Below are 23,869 nucleotides of genomic sequence, written 5' to 3'. Positions count from 1 at the left end.
AAATTAAGTAAAATGAAAATTGTATTTGTGTGTGCCTGACACTGCATATGAAGCATTTTTTTGGATATATTGTGAGTATATAACGTATCTATACATAAAATATCATTGATTTGAATAGTATACTCGACTGAGTACATACCTATCTGTGATACCTATATATATAACTAGCGGTCCGCCCCGGCTTCGCCCGTGGTACATATGAAAAATAGATGTTGGCCGATTCTCAGACTTACCCGATATGCACAGAAAATTTCATGAGAATCGGTCCACCCGTTTCGGAGGAGTATGCAGACTAACATTGTGACACGAGAATTTTATATATTTATATACTAGAATTATATACTAGATTTCCGCCCGCGGCTTCGCCCGCGTTTTCAAAGGAAAACCCGCATAGTTCCCGTTCCCGTGGGATTTCTGGGATAAAACCTATCCTATGTGTTAATCCAAGTTACCCTCTATATGTGTGCTAAATTTCATTGTAATCGGTTCAGTAGTTTTTACGTGAAAGAGTAACAAACATCCATACATCCATACATCCTTACAAACTTTCGCCTTTATAATAGTATTGACTATTGAGATAATATTTTATTAAACCGAGTAATATATAAAAATACCTATGTACCTACCTGTTTTTTATCCCGGGATAGTATCATTGTATCAACCCGGGTAAAACCGGAACAAACAGTGGGTAAACAATATTTTTACTATCGTGTAATATCGAATTTTATTTGATAGATCTTATTTTTATTAACTTCCATTTCATGTTATGAGGGTATAATTTTGAACCATGGAAATATAATATATACTTCGTACCCTTAATTATACTTTTTTTTTGTAAATGACGTAAGTTGAAATATAAATTATCTGTATTTGATATCTAGTCTATGCTTAGTGAGGTGTGTTTGACTTTTACATTGTGTGTGTTTTCTACGTTCATTTTATTTTTCCTATTTAAAAACTTTTACTTCCTTCTTTTATTTATTAATAACTTTTACTTATTTTCTTAATCGGTGTGAAATAGAAAAATCTTGGAAAAATAGAACCACGGTAAGTAATAAATGATTGAGTCGAAATGTCAAATTGATACATAGAGAATCCAACTGCTGAGTGCTGATGGCATGCCCAAATAAAATAGTAATTTTGCCCTTGACGATATTTTTACAAATATTAGATCCTTTATAAATATATTCGAAATTATACATAATGTGGTATGCCATTAACTATAAGATTCTTCCTATGGCGTAATATTACACGCAACGCCAATATGGAGTACACTATGGTAAAATTATGTTTTGTTGCAGTACATATCCTTTGCCTTCTAGACATCTCTGTGTTCCTTAACGTTGCCTATAATGTAGCCGAATACTTTATTAATATTTTTCATGAAAGAAATAATTACTTAGGGCCTCGTTTAATAATAAATACTTACGAAACTAGATACAATATTTGAAATTGGAATAAATTATAGCTCTTTGAGACCCAAAGTCCTTATTTATATTTACCTGTAGTTCTGAGCTTAGTTCCTTGTTTCTATTAGAATAATCGTGAGTTTTACGATGAATTATACTTTGATTATTTGATGATATGAGATCATAAATCAGCTATTTTCTATCATATTTGTCAAATTCTTACATATTTTACTATTAGTATGTACACCCACAATTCAATCATAAATAATTTGAATGAGCTAAACTATTTCAATTATTGAAAGGATAGGTAAAGGCACACCCCGGACACTCCATACAAAATTATCGTTGACAGGCACACTGTAGAGACTGCAAATGTGTGTATTAACGCTTTATGGTTGGCACATTTGTGACTAGCGTAAAGAAATTCGCGTTTTTCTGATGAAATACATATCCGTAAACAGCACAATATCTAACCATTTTGTACGAAAAACGATAATCACAAATCCAAAATAATAAAATTACTTTAAGTCAATTTGATTAATGTTGTCAATCTTCGTTGAATATCGTCATTATGGAATGCGGGCCATCTATAGCGTGAACGTGCGGGGTGAGGTAAATGTTTAATTTTGGCAGGAGGCGGAGAGTGTCCATTCTGTAGCGTTTAGCTACTATTATGTATTCTGTGGTAAAGGCTTAAAAATAAAGTGTAAATGTATATTAATCCATCAGTCCCTGGAATCACAAACACAATAGATAATCTATTGTGTCGCGCCCCGATCGGGGCGCTCGGTGGTCAATGGGTTAAACACAGGCTGTACTTACTGCTATCTACTTCCAAAACAACTCATATTAATATGATTTTTATATTAGTCAACCCACAAGTTTATTTGCTTGTTTCTTAATAAAAACAATATTGTCTATTATTTTGCTTGCTGTGATTAATTTTCTTATATAAATGTTGAATTTGATATCCATATAAAGATATAGAAATACTAATTTATAAGTATAGTTCTAAATAACTAATAATTTTTTTTATATTTATTATTGTATCATTTCATCAAATTAATTGATCCTACTAATTTGTGGACCAAATGTTTATTTATAAACTCTTTATTATAAGATCATAAGAGGAAATAGAGATATAACATTGTCTAAAAATAATGACTTCTTAATGTTATACATTATGACTAATTACTTTTTAATTAGAGTTCTGTATCTCTTAATATTATTTAATCTTGTAATACAATATGTGTATAAGATGTCCTATGAATGGTTAATGTGGGGTAACAGACCTGACTCGCAGAGGCTCCTTAGAGAATTTTAATGTGCTATGGGCAAACAATACTCATTAAGTAAATAATATATATCAATGCAACTGTTGTCTCGGTAAATGTTAATCAATACTTATTCATTTTGACTTGCTGGCTCTAGCAATATATCAAATGTTTGGTATAAAAATAGAATTTTTATTATAATAATGAGATTAAATGAAAACTGTACTATGTTTCGCCCGTGGTACATGTTTGCGTTTTCTCTCCATAAGAACCATCCTCATACTTCAATGAATGTTTTAAAAAAGAATTAACGAAATTGGTTCAGCCATTCTCAAGTTTTGCGCTTACCAACATGTTTATCTATTAATTTTTATTATTATTGTTTTATATTTAATCTGTGACACTCATATTGCCAAATAATACAGTATTTTTGTTTGTAAACAGATTGGAATGGAAAGAAAACTTAATGTTATGGAATCCTTGCTACAATACACCAGCTTAAGATTACCCAATGCAAGACTAAATTAATTGGTTGCTGTAAAACAAGAAGTGTGCTGAAGGTGAGTGCTTTTTTTAATAATTTAATTATAAACTTATGGATATGAATAATGTGAATATTGTATTTTACCGATAAACCCTCTGCCAAGGAGAATCTCAATTTCTCAATTGAAAGCTATTTAAGTGTTATCATAGTTAGAAAAACAACTTACATACAATCCTACTATCCAACTAATATTACAAATGAAAAAGTATGATGGAATACATCTAAAAACATTATTGTTACAATGAAACAGGTTTGATTGTTGTCCTCATTTTCTTAAATGTACTTAAAAAATATAATTAAAGCAAATGGTTATCTATACATCTTTCAACAGACAGGTCAATTTAGTTTCTCAATTCTAGTATTAGAAGATAATAATGTAATCTGTAACACAATCTCGTATTGCTAAGCGTGAAGTGCATTGTGTCATTATAAAACAAAATATCCTAAAATAAAGATACAAAAGCATCAGTCATACAATTGGACTACTTTCTAAAAAAAAGTTTTTATTTTCGATCACCGCGTGGTGGCATTTTATCGGATTTAAAATCGCGTTACACCGGAAACCGTAGTCTTGCCACAAAGCATATATCAACGATATTATTTATACGTATATGTACACGTATATTGTACACGAATACGACATACCTATTGTGACCTTTAAACCAATTGGAGTGGTAACCATTTTCATGCAAAAGAGGCTCTTTGTTAAACCTGATGAATGTAGGATAAACCGAAAATGTATTCATTATTTATTGTTTTTATATCTGAGCGCTATTATTTTTATCGTAAAGACGAGCGTTGTTATAGTGATAAGTTGTTAATCTAACGTATGTTTAGTCGAAGGATGTTTCCGGGAATCAGGCCTTGAATAATTTTGGCTCAAGGACTTTAGGGTACGAGATAAACGAAAATCTTTCTCTCATTTCTAGGTCGTACCCTCGAAACGGCCCTGTCCTGAATACAAAGTTTCATCCAAGAGTAATTTACTGTCAGGAAGTTGTTTTAGTAAAAACGATTGAATAGGTAATAAATAATAATATAACTAATATTTTCAACACAGTTATTATTCATTAGATAGTGTGCTACTACAATACATCCAGTGTTAAAAAAATCGGTTTTACGTAATTTTGTAAATTATATTATTTTCCTGATCACTGCACCAAATTTACATTTATTTTGAGACCAAATAGATTATTAATTGTGCTTCATCATTATAACATATTAATTATTAGTCATACAACATATAAATGTACATATGTAGGTTAAAATAATAAAAACGTGTTAAGGTTTTCCTAATAATAATAATCGTCAATTATTAACAGCTATTTGTAAATCCAGTGCAGTAACTGTCCTCAATATTCGTTCCAATAAAAAAATAACATACTTCTTTATCAACGTAAAATAACATTTTTTAATTACATACGTACTAATGACTTGCATAGGTTTTACAACACAATATATCACTAAATTTCTCTAATAGGGAAAGATTAGGTTACTATGCGAGTTTTTTTAATGAGTGAAATCAGAAATGTCTGAAGAAGCATTTAAATTATATTGAATACCTTTCTATAGTTTTTTCATATAGTTAATCGATTTTAAAACCAAACTATTTAATCTACAATAAGTGCACGTAGGTTCGTGACACGTTTCTATTTTATTAATACATATTATCGTTTTGTTATCTCGCCTGTAATCTCTTACTCACTTCATCTAATTCGGCACACATAATGTTATGAATACAAACAACTATTCATGTGCTATTTTATTTTATATACAACATGTTGCAATCACAAAACTCAAATATAATTTGAACTAAATTCCAAATAGCTTCAAACTTTAGCCTTGCTCTCGCTATTCTTAATTAATAAAACATACTATATCAAATTGAGTATTTGAATTAAATTTTTTTTTGTGATAAATGGAAAGATTATATATTAGTTTTATAACAAAACTGTTTTTATTTTTATTTTTTTGCAATAATTCAAAAGTTATTTCAAAATAAAAATTAGTCTTTGAATCCAGTACCGAAGACACGCCGACAACTCCCGAAGCGTCACCCGATCGCGTGTGACGTCACAATGTTAGTTTTCACTCATTGCAGTTGATAGAAAATTAAATATAGTTTGAAAAACTAAACAGGATAAAAAGATAAATTCATGAAATTATTGTATTGTTACCGGGTTTTTATAAGTATACAAAATTTAAATTAAATCCGTCGGTTTATAGTGGGTCTAAATCGAATCGAAAGGAGAATTGGTTACATACAAACATATGTTTTAAGCTGATCCTGGCGATCCTTATCAGGATAAATTTATGATATTATTGTATTGTCATCGGATCTTGATAAGTGTTCAAAATTTGAACAAAATCCGTCGGTTTTAAGTGGGTCAAAATCGAGTCGAAACTTCGAAAGGAGTCGGTTACATACAAACATACAGGTGAAGCTAATAAAAGCGTGTTAATAATAAATACAGTGTTTTGATCTATTTAATTTTGTTGTCATTATTAAATTACATATTAATTATATTAATTGTTAATTATATTATTTAAATTTATATTAAAAATGGCGAACCTCAAAAGTTATCGTTTTGTATCATTATGTACGAATACTACAAAGGCAACTCCTGACAAAAATCGGTGATCATAAATATATCAACATCAAGAATATTATATATATAATATAATATTATATATTATTCGTAACTAACTAACTAATTCGGAACCAACTAACAAATCGTATGTAAACGCTATGTACTGCAGTTAATAATAGCTATAACATTATAACGTCCGCGTCACAACTGTGGTGACCAGTCATGGCGCGTTTTTAGTCACGTGATTCTAACTTAAATTTCATCAATTTTTAATTGCTTATAATGAACGGAAAAAATTTTTTTTGAAGTTATTTGCATTAAATATCAATATTATTAATAATAAAGTTTCAAAATACATAAAAAAAATCAATAATTTTTTTTTATTCAAATACTCAATTATACGTTTCCTAAATAATCGAAGTCTTAATACATTTGTATACTATCCAATTTCACTGAAATCTCTTGAAAATTTTTAATTTAAATTTTAAAGTATAGTACGCAAAGACAACCATTTAATTAAGTTAAAAAATTTAAAATGTACTATAATAAAATAATCGATATTATTCTCTTACTTCAATCACCAAAACAAAAAGGTACAGCACGTACTTCTGTAAGATTAACTGGAAACCAAGTTAGTGAAATCATCATATTTTAGTCCCTAAAAATTTCGTAATATCACGTATGAATTAACATATTGCAAGGATATACACATGTCCCATAAACGATTACATAGGTACGACAGATAGTTAGCCGCTATTTGTACTTGTAATGGACGTCAATCATAAACGTACTAAGTGGTCTGTAGACTCTGTAGTGTTTAGGGACGGGTCAGTATCCCGCAGTTAACCCAGTACGGGCCATCGACCTCGTATTACGCGTGGACACTGGGCTGTGGGCACTGCAAAGTCGCGTGCTTTGAATAAAAGCTCATCCACATATGGGTATCATACAATTTGCGATGATTCAGATACTAAAAGTATCAATCGGTAACTACGTCCATATTGCAATGGTCATATGGAGAGCAAATCATAACAAATTGAACAAAATCCAACACATGTTCGAATGATAACAGAAACAAACGCTATCAGAATGCAATATGCAGATGCTAATTCTTTCAGTTGTAGTGCGAAAACAAATGTGTGTTTTCATTGGTACATAAACTACTGCATATTTAACTTATTTTCTATATCATAGAAACTGAGGGGTGAAAATTTATAACCGAAATATTTTGATATATAGAGAAAAAAAGTTATAAACAATTGAATGATCTGTCCTCACGTTAAGCTTCCACATAGGTAAAAATATAAGTTCAGACCGTGATGAAACTGAGCAAAAGCTATTTTTCTTTTGATATTTACAAACAAATAAACAAAAGCCAAGTAAATTATTTATTTCACTGGAGGTTATTTTTTGCATTTAATATCAGCTTTCCAGACAATGTATTTATAACAACGTATTATATACTAGCGGTCCGCCCCGGCTTCGCCCGTGGTACATATTTACGTTTTCTCTACATAAGAACCATCCTCGTACTTCAAGGAATATAATAGAAAAGAATAATCGAAATCGGTTCAGCCATTCACACGTGATGCCGTGACAACGCGAAACGGGTGCAGACCCGCCGCCTTTTTAATTTTTATAGCTCCCGCCGCGCAGCGCGTCGAACGCGGCAACTGATACACAAAAATAATCCTTATGGCAAGATTCTGTATTCACGCGCGAATCGCGATGACTTATAACGTATTTCATGTATAACTTTGGTGTTTCTACACCGATTTACATGATTCTTTTACTATAACCTGCCCAGGAGTATGAAGAATAATTGTGCCAAATTTAGTTAAAATCCGTCGGGTAGTTTTTGTTTCTATAACGAATATACAGACAGACAGACAGACAGACAGACAGACAGACAAAAATTTTACTGATTGCATTTTTGGCATCAGTAGCGATCCCTTATCACCCCTTCATAGTTTTTTTTTAAATATATTTCATGTACAGAATTGGCCTCTCTACAGATTTATTATAAGTATAGATGATAGTATACTATTCCAGATGTTTAGGACAAACCAGGGTATCGATTTGTAGTGTTTCAACACAGACGGGGCATCGACCCTTGTCATCAAAGTGCAAACGAACTATTGCAATCAATGCTATTATAAAATAGGTGGTCAATCGCGGAACAATTCAGAATTATTATTTCAAAATGTTCAGCATAGTTCTTTTAACCTTTCACAATGCACATTAGTCTTTATCAGTCACTTTTCAGTTTTCATTATAATAATAACATGAAACATTATTATCCGTTCCAACTCAATTTTTTACCCTCGTTAAATATGTCGTACAAAAAGCGACAATATCAACAGGTGCTACCATTATACGTTAAATTGGGGTAGTTTATATTTATAGTTTCGTTATCAATACTCTGCTTTTGAGGTATCCATCAATCTATTTATTGTTGTAACGTTTTTTTTACTAAGACCAGATCTCGTTTTCATTGCATCAAATCAAAGAGATTCACATCCAGTGAAAATAAACAACAGCACTCGATGAAAGTTGTAAAATTGACCAAACGAATAGTTAGTTTCTCTTGCGAAAAATTGAAACGGCCAATAAGTAGCGCGCATGGAGAGCGGATTGCAAGTGAGCTCTTATCTAACAAAGTTGGTTGCGATTATAAAAAGAAGGTGGCGCGGGGGACCGGGTCACGAATTTTACGTTCTGTTACGGGTATTCTCGAGTCTCGACCCTACACAGTTGTATGTGTGCCGCTGTTGTATGTAGGTTAACATCAGCGCGCTCGATACGCCACCGCTGCCGCCGATGTCGACCACCTAACCTAGATCAGGGTGCGGAGAGATCGCTTATGAAATCTGGCGCTCACTAACTGCATAAATGACATAGATTATAATATACTTTTATTTTACATCGCCGTGTAATGTTTTACTTATGTGATTACGGTCGCAGACTTTCCCGCGTGAGGTAACCTTCGCACTTTCTCCCTTTAGTATTTTTAATGCAATACGGTAGTACTTATAAAGATTATCTGTATTTTTATTTACTTACTAATGTTTCACGTTTAATTTCGTACCTACATTTACGATACTTAATTTGACAACAATTCATGTATAAAAACCCATCGAGGTTATCGCGAAATATTGGTCAAGTGCTAGTTGGTGATTAGACTTAGTGTAAAACTAAATTTTATATAATGGTTGCAATTTATTTAAAAATATCGCCTATCAGTTTTGTAAATGGTCATACCTAATTTCGAATACTTACAGGAAAACCACGTGTGACCACATTTTCCTGTAACCTCTTTTATTATTTGAGCTAAATAAATGTTACCTTTTCATAATAATAAAAATTTATATTAAATTATCAAGTAAATGATTAATCCTAATCGCAACTTAAGCGGCAGTTTTAGGCAAGTACTGCGAGGGACCTCGTTATTTAGAACTAAGAGAAAGGCTATTTTACAATTGAATTTGCAGTTCTTGTCCTTGTTAGTTGTAGAACTACAAATATGGATATGTTAATTTACTGAATTTCGACGATATTTCCTCTTTAAATATACTTAATAAAACGGTCAGTTCACATATATTTAATAAATAATAAGCAAAATAGTTATGTACTGAAGACGAAAGTTAAAATAAGCGTAATTGAAATACTGACGTAATTCAACCATAAAGACAATCAAGAATTTTGTGGAGTGCAGAAAGAAGTGGCATTTTTAATAATATTGGTGCCCGAAGATTTCGTATATTTCCGTTGAAATGAACTTTCATTACAAGTTACTTTACGGTCAACATCTCGGAAGACTATTAAATGAGTACTTAGAAAAAGAAATATTAGAAACGATGGAATGCGTTCGACACTGTTCGCCAAGCTGACAGTGCGGTGATACGCTAGCGGCTCGATACGGCCAATTGTGCGAGCCGATTTCAAAACGAAAGTACCGCGCATCTAGGACGGTGAACGTATTTCCTACTGAAATCTCTTGAAACGTTAAATCCACCAATGTGAAATACCTTTTCATGTGAAATATTATTAGACATCAATTTTGATGCCTTATGTAGAGCAACCATAATAATAGAAGTGCGTCATCATCTTTGTTTTTAATTTTTATTGTTACGTATTTTATAATCAATAAGAAAGGGTACGGAAGTTCTGAATACGTCACTCTACTGATACATATTATATTTATTATCTTTAAAACGGAAGCACCGCGAGTTGCGGTACTCTAAAATAAATATATAAAATCATGAGTGTGACAAAACTACTGAGGACTCGATGTATTGTTTATTTTGGGCTTTCCCCAAGTGGATTCAACTGCACAATGATTCATTGAAAATCGAAATCTGACTCGAATTATGGGATTCTTAGTTATTTTTATAGCTTTTTTTTTCTCGTGTGTCTTATTTATCATTGCCATTTTTTGACATTGGTCCTTATGCGTGATAAGCACTCCATTTTATTTCATATCGTTCATGTAATCTGGTATAATAGATTAGCAAAACGAAAAGTTTCTCTACAAAAACTGTTATGATACTGCAATCCGCCCGCCCACAGAAACTTTCAGGGTTATTTCAGTTTTTACACATCAATATAAATACAACTACATATTATACTATAGATGAGTAAAGTCATATGGGACACACTGATACTTTTTCCTAGTTTCCCAGTGTGAACTGCAATGGAAACATCTTGGTATACTTATTTGTTTGATCTCTCAAATATTTAAATAAGCCTCTGCAAGATAAAGAATACAAGATGAAACATTCGAATGTACAAGTTTTTGAAGAGCGCGGCTTATGCTGGCGCGGTCTCTGTGGTGAATGGTTATATCACCAGAGATATCGTAACTTTTGCCCACTGTTCCACTAGAAAGTGCACCGGGCCATTCGCTTTTCTGATACTATTTATTGCGCCTAGGAAACTTAGCCGATCGTCGCTTTTCAATTTAGTTCTGTTCAGCATAAACCAACTTTCCCCGCTCTAATTGTAATTTTGCGATGGAAAGTAGGTGCGCTTATTTGACAACCGTTTATGTAATTGTGTTTTTATCTTCGTTATCTAAACAATGAGTTTGTTCGTTTGGTTGGTTTAACTTTGGATCGTAAAATTGCATTTAACGCATCTTTATTACCTATGCATCTTCAGCATGTACACAAATGTATCTAGGCGAGTCGTCTCAACTCTCAACCCACTTCTTGAATGTCGACAACTGACAAATTGGAAACGAAAAGAAACCATAAAATATGTATGCAGTATAAAGATCAAATCGTCGTTTAGTTTACGAATGTTCTCAATCTGACAATTAGGAACCGTTTTAATTTGCTAAAGAATAATAAGCTTTATTGTCGGGGATAAAAGAATAGATTAATATGTGCACGGTGTATTTGAATACTTCACATGTACCATTCAACCATGAACTCCTTTGAGGTGCGTCCCGCGTAGCTGAGACCTCAATTTTTTAACTCTTACTTATTGGTCAATCAGTGTGACATTTGTATTGTATTGCAATACGGTCATTGTAATGTGTCCTGGACAATTTTCATACAAACTAATTATAACTGAAATGTGCTCTATTAAATCTTTTGTTTGATACAAATACTTACAATAATTTGTCCATATACGTACATGGCCTAGATAAATTTCGTTAAAACCCTTTTTTTATGAGCACTATTTTTAAATATATTCTAATTCTAATTTATACCAATTGAAGATTTAAAGTTAAAAATATTAGAGATATAATCTAGATATAGAATTTCTAATTGCAATAGGCTGAGCGTCTACTTGTATTTTTTTCGACTAATCCGGATTAAACTCTGAATAATCTCTACCTATATATATTGTTACAGATATATACGCGCACAAGCCATTTAACTGCTACGAAAGTGTAAGTACTGACTCGTATTGAATGCAATATGATGCACTGCACCTTATTGTTGTTAAGTTATCGTTACTCGAACAAGGTAAACATCCTAGGCATATTCAGTAGGTAGCTGCACAATAATTGTGTAAGCGCACTGTAAAATAGTCGTCATTACCCAATAAGATGCATCTCGTTTATGTCGTGAGAGCCGAGCGGTTTCCCAATAGTCAGTTGAGCGCTCGCTCGGCGCAACGGTTTCCCAATAGAAAGTCTTCCCATACAGGAAGCGCCGAGCGCATTGCTACAGTCCGCACTGCACGTGCAACCGCCCTCCGCGGTGCAGCGTGCACGGGAGGGGCGGCGGGCGATGCACTTTCATGTCGGTGACGTCACACCGTACCTTTCGTCAGCGTCACGCCGTGCCCAGTAAGAGCCATTACGCAATCCGCGCGCAGCACTCGACTTTCCAATTTCGACAATGCTCCGTTGTGTAGCGCTTTCAAATTTTTATTTGTACCTTCTCCTGGCTTTTGGCGCTCTCTCAGTGTTTCACTCGCCACTGAAAAATGTACTAAATGTCGCGCGACTGCAGTGGCTATTGTGGGAACTTTCACTAATTGCTCGGATAGAAATTAAAACGATTTTTATCAGTTGTTACACAATATGCTTATAACATACCGGATAGTTGTACCTACCTAATGCTGGGTGTATCTACATGTAAGTGTTGTCAGTGAATGCTTCTATGCTTCACATATTCATTAATTAATTGCGTCAAATTCATCGATTTATACCGCATAAACACGCTAGAAAGGTGTTTTTTGAATGTACAAATCGTTATGAATTATGATGCTGTTGTCAACACCGCTGAGTCAGCGATTAAATACAAACGTAACATTCGCCAATTTGCCCCTCTCCCTTATGTACGTCACATTAATTCAGCGCTTTCAGTAACCAACCCTATGTAATAATTCGTTCTGTACAACGACTGCCTATACCTACATAAAAATGGTTTTCATATTTTTTGAAGTAATGAAACAATAGAATGTAAATTATGTTCTAAATTACGTATATGAACTAATAAAAAAAAGTTGGAATAAGTATTTGAACGAACCAATTAAAATATCCATCTGTAAGAATTTGGAGTGCCAGTGAAATTTAAACGCAAAAGTAAATTGATTAGATGTGCCAGTTTATCATGATGCTGTCGAAATTATATAACAATTAAATTAATTAAATATGTAGTTATAGATACACACGTATAAAGAATTTAACACACAGTAGAGTCGTACGGGAATAGGTGGCCAGATGAGGTGGGTTGGCTGAGGGGGCCTCCTCCTGCAATATCATTCCGATCCCTAATGCTTTATTTAAAGTTAGTTATACATCCGCAACAAATAAATGAATACTCATGGGTGCCGTGTGTCGTAACAGCGTTATCTCGATCTCGATGTTTTTACGATATAAAGAAAGCTGAATTATTTTCTGTATTCACATAACTTTTACACGTCAGAATATGGTAGTTAGGCGAAGTATGCACGAGGTAAATTTGAAACTATTTAACTAGTTGCAACAAGAGAAGTTTGAAAGTGGTGTGAGTTATGTAGTTTATAAAAAACACACACAATCGTTTAAAATTCAATATGCAAGTTTGCATACATGAGTTACATGTTTTGAGACTACTTCGCAAGTAGTAAAAAAGTAAAAAAAAAACATTCTTTTTCTAAACTAGTTTAATAGCTAGGCCATGAAGATTAATTATACAAACTATAATAAAAAACTCGTTCATCACATACATTCATCACATAAAATGGATTCAATACTTGGCCATAGCACATTCAAGCACATATTTAAATTGAAATTCAGTCAGCGAAGTCACCCAAAATAGTTGTAATTAGATAAGCTACGAATTCATTTATTTCTAGCCATGTTAGTAAAGATTTAATCTGGAAGTTACGTAATGACATCCTGTTGCGTTTCAATATTTAAATATTCTATCTGTGTTTTAAATTGACCAAAGGTTGGCATTACATTTTAATTTAATTAGCAAACATTACCTGTTCAAAAGTTGCTAGGAAGACAATTTTTCATAACCTAACAATTTATATACCACACATATAGTTGTCTTTTCGACTAAGTTATCTTTTGTTGCTTTTCGATAATATAAAAAGAGAAATTCCTTGTAAAAAACAAAGGTTCCGCGATATTTCTCTATACGTAATCAAAATAATGAAAAATGTGAAATAGCATTTATGAAAGCCGAACCATAGATAAATAATTTTGTAGATTTAAAAACAACACTGATATAACTACACACACTGATAATTTTATTTACCAAAATGCACGTGGTGCATCAAAAGCATCCAAAAAAATTGTTACAGATATGCGACCACCAACATTTGGAATTGTGAAAAGGGAAGTTTCGGGAATATAGATATCCGGTCCACGCAACATGCGAACTCTATCATTTCCAGCCCCGAATTTTTCGAATCCCACTAAATATTTTACCTTAAATAAATAATGATTCGATAAAACATTATTACTTTCACAATTATTTTCGTGCTTTTTGAAAGCCGTTAATGGTTGTCTTATACAGACGCGTGACAGCTGTGAATGTGGTGTCGTTATAGGGTTTTCACCAAGCTATGATAGGAGCTTTCTCACTTTGTGTAGAGCGCGAGACTGGCACTCAGCTCTCGCTGCCGAGATAAAGACTTAAAGTGTCGTTTAATTAGACTGAGTATAATGCATTCATTTTAGGTTAAAACGAGCTAAGTCAATCAACTAGAACGTACACTATTTTATGTTGCATTTTACCATAAACATAATGATAAAAACTTACCCAACGTTTAAAGGAAAACCAATCGTTTTTCAGAGTACGAATTATGAAATAAGCTTCGAATTTATTTCATATTTTCATTTATTATTAAAATAAATTTGAATTTATGCTAACCTAAAAACACTAATTAGAACTCTACATTGCATTGCACGTGTTTAAAAGGGCTCGCGAGTTATTTCTGTAACTCTTCATACTATAAGTCCTATTCTCCAATATTTGTTTATATATATCTGTCCAAGACCAAAGACCAAGGCTTTCTCCGTACAATTCCATCTACAATGAGCTAATATGTTGAAAAGGTGTCACTTATCGTAGCCATTATAACACAGCATACAATGTCAGTGATGCGGTTCTGAATAGACAATTGACCCGTGCTTATAGCGATCGCTATAGAAAGGAAAGGTCAACTGGAATAGTAAATGAGAAAGTTAATCGTGGAAAGTGCGCACAGCCAAATCAATAGCACTGTATGTCAATCTATCAGCATCCAACAAATTCAATTTCATTTATTAGGCCTAAATGGGTTAGGCAGTCTCCGATGTTATTCTGAATTAATCTTACCTCGGTTTAAACAATATGTCGTTGGAAAATAAATTCACGTGGTTTTGTGGATTAGAATAAATCTCTACGGACCCAAGAATAATTTAACTCATTAGTTCATTACCATACATATCACCAAATTGATTCATTCAAACGATGTTAAATTAACATCTCTCTCGTTTTCTTAACATTTTCATTTTTGTTTTGTTTAAATGAAAATGGCTTCAATACTCAGTTTGAAGAACTTTTTCTTAGGCTTCTCTCGAATGCCATGAAACCGCTCAGAAGGTCTAAATTCTGAATTCATATAAGTGTTGCGTCTTAATAAAGTTTGACCAAAATTTAATTAAAAAATAAGAGCTGAGATTAAAGAAAATTTACAATTTATAAGAACTTTCCAATTTATTTCGACTATTTTTTGAGATATTTTGTGTACTAACCTTTATTCTTGGTTTGTTTAATCTTTCGAAGCGCAAGCTAACTGTTTATTAAAACAATTTCCTCAAATCTCTTTGCCCCTTTTTGGCTCAGATTGTACTTAAAGATGTGTTTAGGTATAATCTGGATAATATTATGTATTACTGTTCATTTCATTTTAAAATCTAATTTTAAAGAAGATCTAAAAGACGTCGGATTAATAATGTTAGAATCTACTTACGTACGTAGACCTTGACCTAGACCTACTGAGGCACCTCAAAAAATAAACACCCATTTCATTTATCCCTAAGTATAACCTATTTACATTTTATTTTTAAATTTCTATAAGAAATATGACAAAGAATTATCCGGCCATGAATTTACTTCATTGATACTTAATCCCACTTCTAATACAATTTGTCTATTTTAACGAATTTATTATAATGTAATAAATAAAACATTTATTATATAGAGATGTAAATAAAGATCGGAATAATAAGCACATTATTTGGGCTTTCACCAAATGAAAACAGAGAAGTCGAGTAGAGAAAGGGTCGTTAGTGCGCAGCTGTTCCGTGGGCGGGCGCCCTCGCTGGCTCGCGAGTCGCGCCTTCGCTCCGCTCTGCGAGGCGCGAGCTAACGTGCCGAGCGCTCGCCAACGGGCCTGCCACCGGTCGGCCAGAGTCGCAAGACTCGCAAGTCGCACACAACAATCAGTCGTCCGTCGCTCGTCGAGTGCGCTTTACGTCTGTCAGGCCACTGAGCGCGACGTGAAAACCATGTGGTGAAGTGAAACTGTCAAACGTGATACGCACTCGCACACTCAAGTTATTTCTATATAGTGGACGATATTACTTTTTTACAATTTCACCCCAGTGTTTCAGTGTTCTCGAAGTGCCACTTATTTGGAAAATTGGATTATACGAACGTATAATGGCCTTAGCTAGGTGAGCTATTTTGGTTGTTGAAGTCAACGCGGAACTAGTTTAATTTGACCATTTATACATCGAAGGATTTTTACTTTATTAGTTCTTTTTGAATTTATTTTGTCCTGTTAAAACAGGTCTTTATGCATGCGATTTACATTAAGATATCATTAATTCATCGCTGAAATTTGTTTTTATTATTGCGATCTCTTCGTATTATAAATTATTTACTATGGGACTTAACGCTTAGCTGGATCAATCTCCAAATTATACACATACATGTTATTGCAAATAGCGAAAGTTACTAAGCCTCGCTCGCGTTTTAACTTTCTTTGTTGTGTAAGCTGATCGTCGGCAGGTAGAGGGAGCGACTTAGAAATCGAGTCACTTTTACAACAATTATTTTCTTTGAGAGACTATAAATTCCATCGTTTGTTTCGTCAGTTTCATATTTACCTTAATCTACGAAACGTCCCCTCGCCGTGGGTTAATGCGATGTCGATGTTTTCTCTTCATCCTCACCCTCGTCGGTAACAGTTACCCCAATGTAAACCCCACTGTCGCCTGTTCATACGTTACCGTTTCTACCAAATTATCTGTATATTTGTTTATATTCGTGACGGTGTTGGAGATACACAAAATAGTCGTAAATTACCTAATTACAATAATTAGAATTCATTTGGTGAATGAAAAATAAATTTAGGCCGATCATTATATACCTACCTACTTCAGCTTTATACGACAGTATGTTAGTAAATTGATAATTACATATTTACATAAACATATTATTTCAACATTGGTCTCTGAAGAATCATCTGTGCATTTTTTGTTTGTATTGAGAAATCGTATCGCTCTTGTTGGAGCAGGTAAAGAAGATACCCGAGCCGAACAAGACCACAATGCGAGCTTTGTGAACTTTTGGGTGCCTTTTTTATTTAACGTTTATAATGATATAAGGAATATACCTGCAATAAAGCATCCGTCCTTATAACATTTAGCTACACAAATAGTTATGTAACATTGACTTCCTCATTTTCATTTCCCATTTAGAGGTCCGCGCCACGCCGGCGTGCCGCCGCCGAGAGACCCCGGCGCGCCGCCGCCGCCGCCGGGTCACAGAAAAATTGGCGCCGAGTTCAAATTTTGCGCGCGAACCATGTGTCACGCACGCGTTGTTGTCTACAACACGGCAACGTCGCATCGATATAGTAGACAATGTCTACTATATCGATGTACTATATCGATATATCGATTATCCCACCTCAAAGGAAAGCCTCAATGAGAGTCGAAACAAACTTGTGTCTGAAGTCGAGTCTTCTTTCCAAGAAGTCTCGGATTGGGACGATCTTAATCTTGTCGAGTTCAATCCCCTAAAGACACAGGTTTGCGCGTTCACCGCTTAAAAGACCCCATTTGTCGTAGAACATCGGTTTAAAAGTACCTACTCCCCTTAGTATATCGGAATCCTCGGAGTTGAAATCTCGAGTGACGTTCAATTCCGCAGTCATTTGGAAGCGAAGGCAAAATTAGCCTCGAAAAAACTTGGTGTGCTCAGTAGATCGAGACAGTACTTCAAGCCGGCCCACCGACTTCAGCTGTACAAGGCTCAGGTGCGACCGCATATGGAGTACTGTTCTCATCTCTGGGCCGGAGCCCCACAGTATCAACTCCTTCCTCTTGACCGCATCCAACGTCGAGCAGCTCGAATTGTCGATGACCGTAGGCTTTCCGATAGGCTCGATCCACTGTCAGTGCGAAGAGACGTTGCGTCTCTCTGTATACTGTACAGAATCTACTATGGGGAGTGCTCTGAGGAATTGTTCCACCTTTTACCAGCCGCACAGTTCCACCACTGTCCGCTTCACCAGCAACTTCCTTCCGCGTACGGTGAAACTATGGAACGATTTGCCACCTGCGGTGTTCCCGAACAACTACGACATTGGGGCCTTCAAGAAAAGAGCTTATTTGTCCATAAAAGGCCGGCAAAGCACCTGTAACACTTCTAGTGTTACAAGTGTTTATGGGCGGTGGTCAGGTGGCCCACCTGCTCCTTTGCTTGCTCTGACATAACATTGCCAATAAAATTATTGGCAATGTTTATAATTATCATGTTCATCACCAAATAGTTAAGCTACTTGATTTTTATAAAAATATTTTTTTTATTAAACTTAAAGAGAGATGAGAGATTTTTCTACTGCCCGCCCACCCCCTAATAACTTTAAAAATAACTAGCCCACGCCGGCGACGCCGCGCCGCGCCGGGTTTCGCACCCGGCGCGCCGCCGCTGGGCTTTTGGACTGCGGCGCGGACCTCTATAATCCCATTCAACAAAAAGTTCTTGTATTTCACCTACATTCCAACTATTGAAGAAATTGAAATAACTTTCATTATTTTCTTTTCTTCTACAGATAATGATTTGCGATATAAAATGTTTATTGTCAGGTACAAAATTAAAGCAAGACATATTAATTATTATCGACTGCAAAGGCATATTACTACCAGTTGACTAAAGCAGGTAGTAAATATGTGAGTTTTCAATAAAGGTCGTCCTCTCCGTTCGCTTTATCCCTTGTCCTTAGCGCAGTGCATGCGTATTGTTATTGTATTTTTGTTATACTTGTGGTGGACATAAGATAAAGATTCGCAAGAATACATTTGTGCGGGGGTCGTTGTCCTTTCGCCTCAAAGGACTTTTCAAAAACGAAGGCGTGCTGTCTTGACACGAGGCGAGGGGATGGATTTTTTTAATACTTTCTATAAATACCTACATTCGATTACGTAGGGTGTGAAGACAGTATGAGTATAGCATTATCATATTATATTTTCTGTATCATCTTCTTTGAACCAGAGATGAGATTTCTGGTAATACTAAATCTGAATGAATTAACAGCACATAAAGAAACATTAAAAAGTCCAAAATACAGAAAAAAGCTCAAAGAGAATGTGTTTTATAGGCATGGAAAAACAAAACGCACCATGCGCACGCACAAGCTCTTTAGAGGTTACTAGCGACCCGCCCCGGCTTCGCACGGGTGCAATGCTGATACTAAATACACTACAGAAAAATTGTGAACGTTGTAGGTATAAAAATATAGCGGCCCGCTCCGGCATCGCACGGGTATAAAATACCTACAAAGCCGGGCGGCCGCAAACGCTACGTCCCGTAATTTTTAAATCTGTAATATCTTCGAAAATATTCACTTAAATCATACGGTGTAAAGGGCCATATAGATCTATATTAAATGAACAATGTATCCATGGTATTTAATTGGTTAAGGATTAATGCTGTATTGGTTAAAATCGCTTCGAAAATTAGCCATTATTTGTCGTAAAAAGTAAATGACAAAAAAAAGTTATTGTGGGTTATCCATAAGAGATAGACATATACCATCGCGGACTTTTCTGTAGACCTTTTCAATGTGTATAATACTTAGTACATTATTTTGATAAAACTCGTAGGGTTCAGCCTGCGTTTGCAATGTAAGCGGAATAAATGTAATTTTTTACGACATCACATTAGAAACCTCAAAAATAACAGTACTTCTCCACTACTTAATGGATCTTATTATACATATAAACCTTCCTCTTGAATCACTCTATCTATTAAAAAAACCGCATCAAAATCCATTGCGTAGTTTCAAAGATTTAAGCGTACAAAGGGACATAGGGACATAGGGAAATAGGGACAGAGAATGCGACTTTGTTTTATACTATGTAGTGATTCAGTTCCACTCCATTCCTTGAGAATATTCTTACTTGAATTTAATTTATAAACATTTTCATATTATCTACCAAGTACAAAAGTTTGTTTGTGAAAGTATTATTGACACTTCAGATAACAAAAGGCGTAAAGGACGAAACGATTGGATAGCCCTTTGTTGGAATCCCACTTTTGAAGTTAAAGTCAATAATCAACGAAAACTATCCATAATCAATTTTCGTAACTAAGTTAACATACGTCACTATTTTTCCCACAAAGTTTTTTTTTCTTTCAATTAGACTGAGTTTTCTTGAATCTCATATATTCCAAAATAATAATTAGTCCTTTCCTTTTTACCATAGATAAATGAATGAATAGCAGTACAGCAATATCATCAATTGCACGAAATAGATGGACATTTAAAGCTAAATCTAGAAAACAGGCCGCCTCTGTCTAATTTGATTGTGATCGAATAAGTTGGGCGAGGTTATTTCGCAAGAGTGTATCAATTTAGCAACCGAGGGCCCCGGTGCGCGCTCACAAAGCGAAAGATTGCGGCTCAGCCCGCTCCGTGCTCCTGTTTCATTCGCAGCGGAATGCGATAACTGAAGTAGGTTGTCGCCTGTCGGCTGTGGCGAAACAGTATTTTGGTTCCAATAATATTCACCACGCTTTCGACAACGTAAACGCTAATCGCATCATCCGCTATAGGATACATATTTTATGAACGTACGGTACGGATATTATATAATCAAAACATGGACAATAAACAACATTCCTCGTCTCTGAAACTGACTGATGCATCACTAAAATGAATATCACTGTCCAGTTGACATACTGTCTACTGGAGGCGTAATTTAGATTTTCTTTCTGCTCATTATTTAATATCGTTGCCGTACTTCTTGTTATGAACGCTATAGTTATTCAATATGTATGTTTTATCATTATTCATTAGCCCCGAGCAAGATCGCGGCTATTGTGTTCTATATAAATCAAATAGCTAAAGAGTTTTATCAGGGAAGTCATATTTACGTGATTTGTGGGAGTAACTAAAATGAGCAATTTTGTGGGTGTTTTCAAATATTGTTGCATTTTTTTTAAATTAATGGAATCTAATCTGGTTATTTTTCTTTAGAAACTTTCGTTTACGAAAACTTCATAAATTAATGTATACTTTTTAGGTAAAAGGACACGCATAAGTCTTTTGGGCCAGTTAAACACACAATGTCGCAACGCAAAAGAACTCAGCACCGTTCACCTGAGCTGTCATTACTAAGCTGAAAGTGGCCCCGTAAAGTTATGACGAGACCGGGTCACGTTACGTTCTCTCGAATAGTGTTTTTGGTAGTTTAACTACATTACCGTCGTCACTGTTTAGTTAGTCTAAAATTAATCCAGAGATAAAAAAGTCCCAAGTGTAGCATGACTCAACTATGTACTTGAATACACACTATCTAGATTAGTATTGCCAATTAATATTTGACCCATTTTTTATACATGCTGTACCACGCCAAATAATAATAATCGATGATAAAGTAGTACCCGAATCTCGAGGCCTTCGCTCGTTTTACTGATGTGTTTGGGATCTGTGTCAGGGTCCTTCCCTTCTGTCCTACACCCTTCCCCACAACTCCCCCTCGACGAGCAGCCCCTGATTCAGTTGACCCGTAAAGTTTGAACATTTGTGTTTCACCTCCGTGAGTCTTATTAAATGATCGAGGTCACGTTTATCGCTCTCCTGCTTCAGCAATAATGGAAGCTCGCTTAAACTTTGAGAAAGTTTTAATAACCGAAAATTTGTCTTTAAGAAAATTGCTAATTAACATAATATTCGTGCCAATATATTATACAAATTTAAAATAATGAGATGCTTCAGGAAATATTGTTACCACGTGTTATTGGCTTTTGTCGGCTAGTGCTCGGCCTTTAAGTCACAACACCTTCACGTCGGTAGAAGGCATTGTAGATCCACGCCAATAGGAAGCGACACGGTCGCAGATCGCTATTGGGCTTAAGGCCACTTTCAATGCACCATCTTTTACCTTGTGCCCCTTATCGTACAATTTGACCCGAAATCGATGACACTGGATGTAAATCATTATGTCAGTACTTTTTCCAACACTCAAATGTAAAAAGCATTTTATACAATAATACTTTAAATTATAAATATATTGTAACAATGAGCATATAGATCAAAATAAAATGTGTTATATGAACCAAATCCGCCTTCATTATACCAAATTTTTTTCAAATACTTCGCGCTACATAAGTAGGTCAAACGCGTTACGATGTCAAATTTGACCCCGTTTTCTGCCTATGAACAAACTTGGCAATTGTATCATCGTGATAATTTTTATGATATCTACAAATGCTAGCGATCGGTATAAGTTTTGTTCAATATTAAATCCCTTTTAGATTGCCAGTGATGTGCTAGATAATGTGTATAATGAATGTATTGTAAAGATGTGTAAAGAAGTGGAACAGGGACGTTAAATTCAAGGTCTAGGACGTAGCTGAACCAATATCAATACATTACACATAAACTTAAAATATTGAATTTTACCTTGACAGATTATAGAAAAATATTGTATGAACTATGAATATTAATTTCATATTTTACAAGGTGCAAATGAAGTGACTAGTGAAACATATTTATTTACTGCCATGACATTAGTGCGGCCCTTCTGGTGCAAATTGTTGTGGTGAACGGTTGGTGAAGGACTACTTTCAGTCTCGCATCGATATTATAAATACATTATGAACTTTTTAAAAAATGCTGTTACCTACCAAAATTACTTTTAATAGGTATAAACATATTTCAAGGAGATGTGAGCTATATACAATTCATTATCACGCGGAAGTTGTTTCATATCAATAGATACCGAATCAGTAGTTTTCGCGAGGTTATTCATGAAATGACGGACAATTAGAACAACAACGTTTGAACTTGATTTAAATTGTTGATTTATAAGGTCCGTTCAAGAAAATTAAAGTCCGCGTCCTCTCCGCTATATGCGCGGCCTCAACCGAGTTTTGTAGATGCTTTCTCGATCGGCAAACCGGGTCGCGTTCTCGATGCCGCTGCTGTTGAGCTGACTACCTGTACCAGCTACAATCTTGACACGCACACTTAGGCGTATAGCCACGGAGCGATCGCAACACGCACCTACACATTTACTTCTGATGTGTCAGGGCTAGTAAATATTTTAATATCTGCGCCAGAACACTCAATAATAATGTCGTGGCCTTTATGTTTAACTTAGCCATTGTTTGTTTGCGTTAGTTTGTCTATGGTAACTATGTTATGGTATGCTTACATTAGAAATTAGGTTGCAAAGGTGTTGCTAAATATAGGTATTTAAATAAGTACATTATTTTGTATAGTGACTGTCTGCTTATGCAAAAGTATTGAAATTTATTTTATCAAAAAAGGCAATGGTTTTGGTTGAATAGTGACATTAATAAGTGCAAGCGACACTGACGGGGCTCGTAAGCGTATGAGGAAGTAGGGTCACATTATTTGTATTAGGCAGAAGTCAAGGTTCTGCCAATCGTCGTAGTCCTCTCGTAAATTAGTGAAGTAATAATGTTCTAGGCCAAATGTATAAATTTAGATATTTCATGACCAAATTATTTAACATCCTTATCATATTTCCGCATTAACTTTTTATGTAACGCTGAAAAGGTTTAATGACAAATTTTAATTTATTTGTTTGCGTACTTGAAAGTAAGTATAACAATGTGGAGCACGGTTACT

At 34.6% G+C, this 23,869-nt stretch overlaps 1 protein-coding gene across 3 annotated transcripts in view; it reads left to right on the top strand.

Moving 5' to 3' along the window:
• Positions 1–878: 878 nt before the first annotated feature.
• rdx (BTB/POZ and MATH domain-containing protein rdx) overlaps positions 879–23,869 on the top strand; it is a 42,321-nt gene continuing 19,330 nt past the window's right edge. For 2 of the 3 annotated variants that reach the window (XM_090106064.1, XM_090106063.1), the window contains exon 1: positions 16,191–16,433. In XM_090106064.1, coding sequence (XP_089962190.1) covers positions 16,420–16,433 — 14 coding nt within the window. In that variant the 5' untranslated portion in view covers positions 16,191–16,419. Of the gene's footprint in view, positions 1,048–3,127; positions 3,244–11,679; positions 11,718–16,190; positions 16,434–23,869 lie in introns of those variants that run through there. The other variant, XM_090106065.1, reaches the window with a different exon arrangement.

The sequence above is a fragment of the Colias eurytheme genome, chromosome 10, assembly GCF_061535395.1.
Source record: "Colias eurytheme isolate Ceu_HAF_F1 chromosome 10, ilColEury1 Martin Lab GWU primary, whole genome shotgun sequence".
Lineage (NCBI taxonomy): Eukaryota > Metazoa > Arthropoda > Insecta > Lepidoptera > Pieridae > Colias > Colias eurytheme.
The sequence above is the reverse complement of the archived record's forward strand: the minus strand, read 5'-3'. Positions and strand labels throughout refer to the sequence as shown.